Here is a 12502-nt window from a genome sequence, read left to right as displayed (position 1 = left end):
ATGTAATTGTTATCTTAACCTCCTACTAAAAGAGTCAGAAAATTTTCAACGCAAACCACCAGTATCTTAAAACAATTTAGTCTGGTTTATTCAAATAAACAGTGAGTTCAGTGCAACACAAAAGCTGTTTGTGTATAAACTCTATTCTTAAACCTGTAACAGTGAATTAGCCCTTCCTGCAATGGGAAAAAAAAATCTAATTTGAAAGTATGATGTATCTTGTGATGCAAGGAGAGCTGTAGTTATCTACTGAAAAAGCAAAGCAATTTTCAGAAAAAAATTAAATGACACACATGAAACACAGTATTAATCTTATTCAGCCATCATCTCTTCTATTTGACTTAGGTTTCTTGCCTCTTTTTGCATAGTAAATTCTATGCAATTAAAACCATTTTTATCCATGACAAACATTTTTGTGTGCAGAAGTCAGGAACCCTGCACATATTTGAGCACATCACCTTGTCTGAAAAGCAACGAGCTCCAACTTTCTAGCTTCTATATTTACATATTATAAAGGCCCTTCATACAGAGTGTGTGGCCTTTCTAAAAGAGTTTTTCTTATCTTCATTACATAAAAAACCTGTTCTGTCCATCTACTTTCCTTATGATATCAAGGGTTAGACATAGCTGAAAATACCATCCTTGCTTCTGATCATCTACTCAGGATTCTGGCCTCTGACACCAAAAGCTAATCACTGAAGATTACTGTCCTGTCATAGAGCAACTATTGCTGTTTAAGATAATAAATAAATGGCACAGGTATGTATGGAGAAACATATATAGCAATTCCAGCTGCAAATATATATACTCTATAAATTATTACTTATTTAATTGTAATAGAATTATAACTTCATATCTTATAAAGACTGTATGCTGAGTTGGTTCATTCCAGCATTAGTAAAGACACTTATTAACTTAATTTCATAAAATAAGACAAGAATTGCAAAGAAACAAGTAGACAAAAAAAAAAATCTCAATAGCTCATCTTCCAGCAAATGGAATATACCCACTATTCTAGCAATTAAACTTTTATATTCACTCACAACATTTTAAAATCTAACACAAAAAGAGCCACAAGCTTAGGAACATTAAAAAAACAGGAAATAAATGCAAGTTGAGAGACAGACCTGTTCTTCAGGGGAAAATGGTTAAAGGAATTAAGCCTTTGCTGAAGGGTTGAAAGTTAGGCCCATGTAGGCCATTTTTAGGTTCTAGGCAAGACAGGTTGAATGGAGAGTGTTTTTTGTATTAAAATACTTCTCTAAACATTTTGCTAATGTTGTTAAAAGTAAACTTTTGACCTTAATAACTTAAACAGGTTTTTTTAATTGTACTGCTACAGTTATTCCAGTGCAACTGTCACTTTGACACACTACACTAGAATTAAAGGGGTTTTTTTTCCCAATGTTGAGTAAAATCTCTGCAATTTTAGAGAGAGAATTATTCCTGCACAGCTAATAGCACAATTATTTTACTGGAGCCATACAGTTCATTTTGCCACTTACTGAAGCATCAAGAGTATTAGGAGTGCTTACTGTACCTTGCAAAGCAGTGAGAAGGAAAACACGTAGGGTAACAAAAAAATGAACTGCATTCACTCAAACCTTTGAGTGTTCAGGGAGTTTAATGCACTGCTGTCTTCAGAATTAAGGTTTTTACAGTACTTTTCCATGACATCACATTCTTATCCATCTTGCGACAGATGACTAAGATATGATAAACGTGAAAAAATACTTCCTCTTCTAAAGTTGAATATAGGCAGCATTTTTATGTAAAGACTACTAAGAGAGATTATCATAAGCCAAACATTCTAAATGTTGGGGATCTAGCTTGCAAGGAACAAGTACTCCAAAATTACAATCACTTTGAAGGAAAGACCCTGCCAAGCACTATTCTTAAAGTATCCTCATACATTTTTAAATGCCTAGAAACACAGTAATAAGATGGCATATCTATTCAACACATAGCAGATTTAAAGTGATACATACTTTGCCTATCAGATTACCACTGTGGTATTCAGGAGGGACTTGAACCCGAAGAAAAGCTTTGTGGTTGACAACCTACTCCAAATTGAAATAAAACAACAAAGAGGAAAACACCACCACAAAACAGCATAATAATCAAAAAGACAAACACAACACATGAAGAGACAAATTATTAAAGAAACAACAGAAAAGTAATACAGATATTTATAGCAAGTCCATATTTACAAGGCCAAGAAAACAATGCAATACTTTGCCACCCAGAATGTAAGATTTTCTCTGTCTACATGATTTGTCTATAAATCTCCTTGGGTCGTCATTAAGATGCTTTCAAGTCTTACTTTTATGACCCTATCAGGTTCATTACCCGATTAGTTTAGTATAACCCAACCACTACTAAATATGCATCCCTTGAGATAGTGGCATTTCTATAAAAACTTTCATAAATAAATTTTAAAAGCCTTAGTTATCATCAATAATAACAGTTGCATATTTAATAATTAGAAACATTAAAAGTAGTATTTACTGTGTTACCCATTGCCTTTGTACTATTTTCCCCCAACAAGAAGAGTGACTGTCATTCCTACTCCTCTTATTCTGTGCCCTTTTGCAAACTCTTTTAATCCTCCTGCTGCCTCAGGCTTTTTAATAAATACATCATTAAATATCATACAGATTTATATATATTGTAAAAATAATTTAAAAAATAGAAAGCTACTCTGCAATACTACTTCTTCAGATTATTAAATTCATATAATGTAATCATACTTTAGAGTCTTGGTTCTCATTTCAATCCACTGGGGCTACTAAATTGGAGAATATAAGTCCAAGTGCCAAAATCTATTTAGTTTTCTTAAATGTTCATTGCCTTGAAACAGTAGATACAGTCTAATTTATACAGCTACCCAAACTCTGAAAAGACTTTCTGCCAATTACGATAAAAAGTGGTTTTTATCAACATAGAAATTCCTTGTGGCAATGGTAAATTGCAATCTGCTCCCTTTAGATCAAGGAGAATTTTTGCTAATAACTCCTCCATGGCCCAGACATTATTCTCTGCTTACTATAAGAGCTGCTGCAGGACTGAATGAAAAAACCCCATTCAAATCTCTGAAAATACTTCATCAGGCCCACAGGCCTAAGTATACTATAATAACACTTCTGGTTTAATAGCCAGCTTATTTTCTTTTAGGGACCTTCCCTGAAAGCAATTAACCGAGTTATTAAAATTTCTTCAGGCATACCATCAACTAAAGAAAAACTAACTATTAAGTCTTTCTCCTTATATTCTGTACTTGACATATAACTTTTCCAGAGTGGGAAGCTCTAGTTTGTATTTTCAATGCCACATTCAAACTCAATGGATCCAAGTCTGTATCTCAAACTGCATTCAACCAATGCTAGAACTATTGCCAGAAGGACTGTACATTTTGCTTCCCGACTCCAGCAGTTTTTAAAAAAAACGCTTGTACACTTTTTTCTTCACTCAGTCTTGGACTTCTTTTATGCACCATTCCTTAAAATTCTGCAAAGAAGAGGAAATTTTGCTATTAAAAAAAAGGCTAGCAACAAAAGGTTGCTTCAAAACAGAATGACTTCCCATGGATTTTGCCTATTACATTGGTTTGGGGGAAGATTTTTTTTTTAAGCATTCTTGACATTTCATTTCTCTAGTAAACCAATTTTTATCTGACATCTAAAGAAACTCCAAAGCACAAGCCCATTTTCCACAGATAAATTTTCTTCTACCTACAGTCCAGTAGTATCTACTGCGCTCTCAAACATTGTTTTTTTCATAATGACACAGAAAACACACTGTTCTGCAAGACTGCATATTTGCAATTTATTTTATCAATGATCACTTTGACAGAAACTTGGAAGCTGTGCATACACCCTCAGCAAAACCAGAAGAAAATAGTCCTCAAAGATCAGAGAAGCTCTACAGAAAGAAATCTAACTGATAGGACATCAACATTTGACATGGAATTTCATACCAGGGCAATTCTTTCTTGGGAACTGAACTCACAGCCAGTATTTTTTTTTTCTTTTGTATCCAAGTATGCAATAAATTATCAATACAGAATTTTAATTGCTTGATTGGGAGAGTCAATTAGAACTGAATCACATTCCTCATCTTATCTTATTCCTGAAAACTTCATTCCTGGATGGTGGAGGGAAAGAAGGAAGTTCTCCTACTCTTACACTCCTTTTTCAGACAGTAAACTATTAAATCTCTCAGACTAACACCAACACAGCATGCTGTTGTTTGATTTTCACTGTTAGATCAGCCATACTCAGGCCAAATCCTGAATGAATTGCTGACCTTTTTCTATACATTTTTTTTTCTGCTCTGTTCAGCTTCCTTGCTCTTGTCTCCTCCTTAACATTGAACTGGAATAATATGTTTTGGTTCGGTGGTTTGTTTGGTTGGGGGGTTTTTTTGTTTTTTTTTTGTTTTTTTTTTGTTTTTTTTTACAATGAAAACATTCATTTTCTTCAAGGCTTACTTGTAATACACAAAAGAAAATCACTCCAGACAACACACTAGACATTCATCTTCTCTGCATCTTTAACATGGCTCTACATGTGTTCTATGATGATTTTTTTGCACCTTTGTACATGACTTGAGATTTTCAGAATTAATAGCAAGGGTGAGGGCAGAGAAGCCTCAGAGAAATCACTGATCTACAGCAGCCAGCACAGAAAGTTTCACTCATGATGCTGGAAAAATGACGTGCTGTGCCTGGTAGCAAATTTCAGTTGTCCCCCTTCCTTTATATACAGTGCAGATGCATGGACAGAGAGCTTTTAAGACATGGAGAGGACGTCTCTTCATAAAACCAGCAATAGCATTCCTGTGGCTACCTCTGGGTTGGGGAAAGATTTGGTAGATTGAGTATCTATCCAGACCCTAATGAAGAGTGCATTTAAGCTCTTCCACGGCTACGGCAGAGGTACACCCACACATTTCAGTTAGGAAAAGTGAAAGAAGAATACAAAACCCTAGTACAGGGGTATTAAACTACTGTATCTAATATCCAGCATTTAAATGGAAATGGTTATGTAACTACGTACTTGATTGGACACAGTAAATTCACATCAATTTTTTATCTACTTAACTAGCACAGCAACCTTCATTAGCAATTAACTTCAAACAAGATATTGCTCACACAGTTGTAAAATATTTAACCAAGCAATGAAGCAGTGACACTGTACTGGGGCAAAGGCAAACCGCAAGCCTCTCATGACAAATCGCTGGGTCTGAAAGGAGGGGAAAGAAAGCAGTTGTCTACTTGAAGACAACTCCAACTTAGAAAAATATAGTTTCAACCTATTAACTATTCAGCTTGTTAATTAGTTTGTTGTAATTTCTGATCTGAGAAACAAAGAATGCAATATGGGAGAACATTCATCTGATAAAAGAGTATGAACAACTTCAAATGACACAAAAGGGTCAAGAATCCATACCTGATATCTAAAGTCGTTTTCTTTCCTCTCTGTATTTTATTACAATTGTTTTCTTCATTTAAGCACTTGAAGAAAGTGGGTTAGGCAATCCCTCCTTTTTAAAGGAGGGATCTGGATCCTAGTTTCAGGATGCCTCCTTGCCCCTTTTGCTAGCCACATGGGGTTTACAGGTCTAATACCAGGTCCTGCTGTAGAAATCATGTCACCAGATCTATCTTTTCTTCTCTTCCACATGAAGGTAAATACCTCCCTCTGTGGGAGAAAGAATCTGCCAAAAGAAAAGACTGCAAGGCTGCTATCTGATCACGCCATGCTGAACTTGCCACTGTCCTCTTTGCCTTTACTCCATTTCTGGAATTACCACAAAATGGCTCAGTCACAATTCTCCCTCTTGCTCTGGAGGTGAAAACACAGGCTTGTGACATTTTGATCATTCACCAATTGATGCTTAGTAGCATTCACAAGCAAATCTGCCTCATCCTTCATAGAACTACAGACCAGTAAATTCAGTTCACAACCCACAGGTGAAACTAGTTCAAAGATCACCAAGACAGACAGGAAAATGACCTGGGTTTATTTACTCGCATGCTAAACTTGATCTATCTTTAGCCTACATGCAGCACTGTGGCCAAGTATAAAGAGCAGCTCAAAATAAACTGCTGCGACTAATACACTATCTTTTCTAGTTCTATTTTAAATTATTAGCAAACTCTTAAGAACATTATTTTACTCTTGCTCTATATTCTTCAGAAGAAAATAAAGTATATGGTGAATGGGGGGACACAGAAAGGAATTAATGGAGGTTTAAGATTTTTGCAAATTCAGTAGTCCTCAAAACAAGTGTAGAGTGTTTAATGAAAATAACCACTGACATGATGTGAAGTATGACAAAAAATACACCTGTCCAAGATATCATGGCATATTGCACTAAGCCTAAAATAACCACTAAATTTTATCTTGGTTCAGGCTTACTTACTGGTTTGGTTTTACTTGCATTAAGAATAAGATTATTTTTACTTAGGAATGCAAAAGCTTATTTCCCAAAGTCAAATCTGTGAGGAATAGAATGGGTATACAGTAGCCAAAGCTGTTTGAGATACAAGAGTAAGCCCATTAAGGCATCACACACAGATATACATTTGTACAATTGGGTGAAAGTGGTAGAAGGAGAAAGAGACTTTGAATTTCTGAGGTTACATTTTGATCTATCAAACTACATATATAACATATCTACTGGCACTTTTATAGAACTTAAAAAGGAACTTCTAAAGAAAAGTAATTTTTTAATCTAGCTTTAATTTGGAAAGGAAGTCATCAAGATTTCCACTAGTTTGAATTGTATGTAGGTAAACCAGACTTCCTTCAATCATACAGAGCATATATATGCATGTCATCTTTGTTATTAGACTTGCTTCAAATGTAGTATCTTCATTTTGTGTTTTAAAATGAATGTGGATTTAATACTTACTGTGTTTTTCTGAGATACCATATCCTGGTAAAAAAAAAGGAGAAAATATTTATTCATTTTTACTGGTGATTATTATTTCCAATAATTCAAATACATACATATGCACACAGACATGTTCTTCACATCATAATCCATATTTTCTACAGCAGCAAATTCCAAGTAAAGGGACAGAACATCATCAAGAAAAGTCTTAGTGCTTCAGATTAGGAAAAAAATAATGATTCAGAGAAGCAGCCTGTTTCCAGAAGGTTCAAAAGATGAAGAAAGTTGTACTTGCCAGTAATTAGATTTTCTCAGACTGGGCACTCCACATAGCCAGCCATAATCCAGGAATTAGTAAAATAAATCATTCAAGTCTGGACATTTTTTTTTCCCCTGGAAGAGTACCCTTAAGATACCTAGGCCCCTTTCCTACTTGGATGGGCACAGACCAACACACTACTCCTACACCCTAATGTTTCTCACCCCAAATCTAAAGAGAGATATTGAAACTATGGGGCAGTTGATAATGAACATATAAACCAGAGCTGAAAGACTTCCAGTTGCTGGCAAGTAGCCTCCTCCTCCTCCTAGTGATGGCTTGCATGTTCAGTGAACACTGCTTGGTGAAACTAAAGAGATGTCCAAGCAAGCTACGCTACAAACGTTAGATATAGACTTGTTTCTAAGCAAGGTTATTGATAAAATCTAATTGTAAGTTCTCTGACAACTTAAGATGATTCTCCTTGAGCAACTTCACATCTGGCAGCCTGAAATCCACTTGGACAACTGCTGCACAAAATGCACCCTCTTCCTCAAAAACAGACAAAATGTCAGGGACCATCTAAGAAGTTTAGTTCTGCAAATATGACCCTCTTGAAATCTGTATTACATATTCTTTTCTATTCTTGGAACTAGCTTGTTTTGGAAAGAACATTGGTGAAACTGTAGAGGCAACTCTTGGGAGAATTTCAAGATGGGTCCTAAGAAATAAGCTATATAAAGTCAGGCTGCCAAAGATCTTCACAGATCTTCCCAGTAGAAGTAATAGCAACCATGAACGCTGCCTTTGTAACACTTAGGCTAGCCACTCTTAAGAGGCAAGCACAGCAACCTAGACCCAAGTAAAGTAATACATTCCTGAAAGGAAAAAAAACCTGACCAAATTACTCAAATCTGACAATAAAGAAACACCAGCAGATGATCAAAAAATACATATTAAGGTAGCTAAACAGAATTACTGACCAATTTAAACTCCTTAAGCTAAATAAAATACCTCAGAACAAAAGTAATGGAAAGCTTAGACACTGAAATATCACATATCTGAAAATTGATATGTCTACCTAGTTAAGCAAGTATCTTCAGTAGAGCTTTATTTACTGCAGATAAAGATCTTCCTCAGCAGGGAGAAATGAACTCTTCTGAGAACTGTCCAGGACCTTAGCCATGAAATGTGTCAGGACCTGCTCTTCCCTGAAAGACTCCAAGAACAATCCCTTTCTACCTTCTGAAATATTCCTAAGAAAGGTGTATTAGCATATTTGAATGATATCCAACACTGAACTGGGGCTCAATTGCAGAAGAGGTATCAAGGATATCAAGGTATGATTGAACCATGTCCGAGTGCCCCACTTAAACTACCCTAGAACTTGATCCAGAGGATATCCTCTGCTTGGTTTCAGCAACTTAAATTAAGCCTTCTGATATCAAAGTAAGATATGCTAGGGATCTATGCAGACCAAGGAAGTTATGCAAGCAACTGGGAGATGAGGAAGAGATCAGTGACACCGACAGAGTTCCTAGCAGAAGAGAGATTAAGGCAGATAATGGCTTTTCTAGCCTTAAGTGAGCCAGTCATGCTCCAGTGTTTCCAGGCCCCCAGACTTGCCCTTGAGCTTTACATCCTTAGAAAAAAGCCCCAGAACTGACAGAGCAGTCTTGCAAGTTCTGGCAACAATCAACCTGAAGATCCAGATGTAACCCTGGAGGTCATTCAGCACTCCAGTTATGGAGCAGGTGCTTGCCTATGGGCTTGGCACAAAGTGCAGAAATCAAAGCCATCCACAGAGGTCCTCACTGGGCAGAGACAAACAGAAGATGACTAGTCTGTACTTCCCAAACTTTGGCACATCCTTGTGAGAACCAGATTGATCAGAATATCTGAGTGATAGCATAAAATGTGTTAATGAAGAATAAAAATGAAAGATCTCATCGCAAGCAGGTATATTACTGACGCAGGATAAAGAGTTGTATGCCTGTCCACCCAGATTACCTAGAGGAAGGGAGGGCATGCAAGTATGCCTTAGTGCATATCTGTACGAATAGGCTCTCTGAGCAGAGTGTGAGAGGCTCCAACTCTGAGATCTTGTGACTCCAGAGCACACAAAGTGTGAATGTGTATGTGGAACACCACCTGAAGAAAGGAAGTATGGGATACATACACAGGACACATTGGAGTAAAATCAATGACAATGAGAGCAGAAAAGAAGAAAGAGAAGCTGTGACAGAACAGAGCTTTTCTGGGAAAAGAGGAGACTCACACAAAATTAAGATTAAACTTAGTATTTTTACAGGACCAAGAGAGGTTGAAGAATTCCACAAAGGATTTTTGGACATTAGAGGTATGAAAAATATAAAGTAGTAATGGGGAATAACTCAAAATTAGGAAAAAACCCACAAAGCATGAAAAATGCTTCTCTCAGTGAAGGTAGCAGGAAAATGGATGATATTAAAAGCAGCAGTAGGTGACGATACAGAGAATGACAGTCTAAATGTGATCTAAACCAAAGAGAACCTGCACTGAGAAAGACAGAAACATCCACAATATATAACTTGCACCCAAACCAGCAATCTCGGGACTTGAGTGTATAGCAGTTATTACCCTACTATAAAAATGAACAACAGGCCTATAAAAAGATTTGGTGAGGATCTCTTCTTTTTTTTTTTAATCTTAAAACAGCAATAAAAAGGAGATTCCTGTAGTCTTAGCTACTCAGCACCTAGGAGATACAAACCTTATCTGACAGAAAGTGCTTCAATAGTAGGAGTAGGTTGCAATACAGTCCTTGTTCAGGTGTCATTATTATACAGAACATAACATTTTTAAAATGTACTCTAAAAGAGGCAAAGGAAGGAAAAAAACCCCAGACCTTCACTCTCACTTCCAAGTCTAACTGTCTGAAGCAAAATCAGTACCATACTATGGATCTTTTCTTAAAGAAGCTTTTATACTATTCTAGCATTACTATTATTGCTAGCAGCTGTTTTTCTTACCATGATTTTGTTACATAGCTATCAGGAAATCACATTCAGTGTAAGTTTCAGAACAACACAAACATTTGCAGGATCAGGTATTTAAAGAGATTTCTGAAATAAAACAGATTTTGAAGTGAGAAACTTACTTTGAGAGACTGAGCAGTGTCAGCATCAGTGTCGTGGTAGAGTATAACATTATTAGCCATGTCAAAGCTTTCACGTACACCAAGGTGGTAGAACAGTGATGGTTGCTTGGAAATGTCACTCATGTCCACAACTGCAACATCTGAAATGAGAGGGAGGGGAGAAAGTGCTAAAAAAAATAATGATCTTTAAACCAATTTTATTCTTACATAGGATTTGAAATAAATCCTGAAGTTATGCATTTGAACAGACAAAATCATTATATTCAAATAATGATAGTTTTCTCATGTTAGAAGTAAATTTTACTTAAGAGATAAGAACCTGATAAGGAAATTATCACAGTGTTACAGTAACTGAGAGTTTATGAATTCTGCTTGAGGTTTTGAAATCACTGCATCAGGAATATCCCAGGTGAAGAAGCAGTTCTGCATTTGCTCTCTCAACTAGGACTAACAACCTGAGTGCCCAATAGGATGGAAGGCTCCAAATCTTCAGGTGAAACCCCTATGTTTTGTCAATTATCAGGCCTAGCATAAAGGACATGGCTGTCATGAAGACGAACCAACAACCAGACTGTATTTGACACAAAAGGGTTAGTACATGGGTGATCGCTGGGGTACAAACAAGTCCATCAGGTTACACATAAATGATATTAATCCCACTGACCCCAACAATGACACCACACGACCAAAAATGGGTGGAATAAACAGTGAAATACAATCTCCCATAGAAGGGATGGGAGACAACCAGGTCAACAAGCCCAATACATAAGAGCAAGGAAGCCACATAATGAATCCCTACAGAGCCCACATTTACAAAAGCCAGACCTGGCTGGAGCCCAGTTCCAGGGAAGCAGGAGATCCTTCCCCAAGAGGCAACTCTGCACAGTGCATCCCCCTCACAGACAGACACTGCCCCTTCCTGCAAGTGGTCCCAGGTTTTATCCCTAAGTGGGACACCTGACTTTTGTTTACTTACTGCAGAACACCTCAGGCTCATTTACCTAATGGCTCTCCCTGCACCCTGGAGGGAAGCCTAAAGGCAAACTCACCCCCTCTTTGTGAAGGGCTGTGGGAATCACCCATATGTCAACCTTAATTTGGTGCCTGGGGTTGAAACCCCAGCATTTCACCCCTAAGAACAATAATGTAGCAGAAAATATGGGAAAACTGTGAGACTGAGTTTGTCTTAAGAGGCTGAGGTTTAGAGAACAGGAAATTTCTAAACAGCAGAAAAAGAAATTATTGTGAAAGTTGATTCTTAAAAGCTATAGGCAGGATGTTCAAGATGAGGGGATTCAACCACACGTACTCAGAGCAAGACTTCCACTGCTCTTCGGTAGTATTCCTGTCAGAAATGGAAGTAAAAAAATTTACATCAGTGAAGGATGACCCATACAGAAAGCTGAAGAGAAAAACCCTCATATTATGCAGAACAGCTGAGTTGCAAGCAACAGATTCTGAGTTCAACATTTGGTTCTCATATAAGCCTAAAGGTCAGTACAGAGAGAAGAGGTAACTGGTGAAGAGGACACTTGACGCTGAGGTTTTTTCCTTGATCCTTATATCCTTTATGTTGCCTAAGAAAATTTTGCTTTAAAACTTTTTAAAGGTCTGTATCTATATGTCTGCCTGCTTTCACTGCTATGGGATAAATGGAGGAACTTAAATTCAAAGTATTCATAAGACTAGAGCCTTGGCATTGAAACCACAGGGGAGTCGGAGGTTCAAAACAGATTCCAGAGACTCAGTGCAGCTGGGCAGAACATTCGACACCTCTGAAGGGGTAACAAACAGTGTCTGTACCTACAGGGAATGACAAAGAATGGTGGGCTACTAGTAAACAAGAAATCTAAAAGCAGGTCTGATGTATAAAATCCAAACACAGCAGTCCATTTACCTAGGCTTTACCAAGGTTACACATCACAAGAATCAATACCCTGTACTTAGTAGGCAAGTTCTTGGAAAAACCTGCAATGAATACAAACTCCCTGTTAAAGCACAAGGAATGTTTTGAGTCCAAAGACAATGACCTGCCTTAAGACCAAAACATCACCATTCAAGAGCAAAAAAAAACCCCAAACCCAAAAAAACAAACAAACAAAATCCACTAAAAGGCACACACCCTCCCCCCCAAAAACCCCAAAACTCCAACACAAAATCACAGCAATATGAGAAAATCCCCTTATTCCTGTGGAACCTCCTAC

The 12502-nt window shown here is 37.1% G+C and overlaps 1 protein-coding gene across 2 annotated transcripts in view; it reads right to left on the bottom strand.

The window, feature by feature from the left end:
• Positions 1-12502, bottom strand: part of MAP3K15 (mitogen-activated protein kinase kinase kinase 15) — a 90676-nt gene that overhangs the window by 52419 nt on the left and 25755 nt on the right. For both annotated transcript variants that reach the window (XM_074906406.1, XM_074906396.1), the window contains exons 2-3: positions 10299-10438; positions 6919-6942 (exon numbers count right to left, since the gene is read on the bottom strand). In XM_074906406.1, the coding sequence (XP_074762507.1) occupies positions 6919-6942; positions 10299-10438 (164 nt within the window). The remainder of the gene's footprint in view (positions 1-6918; positions 6943-10298; positions 10439-12502) is intronic.

The sequence above is a fragment of the Athene noctua genome, chromosome 1, assembly GCF_965140245.1.
Source record: "Athene noctua chromosome 1, bAthNoc1.hap1.1, whole genome shotgun sequence".
Classification (NCBI taxonomy): Eukaryota; Metazoa; Chordata; class Aves; order Strigiformes; family Strigidae; genus Athene; species Athene noctua.
This window is presented reverse-complemented; position numbering and strand designations above follow the sequence as displayed.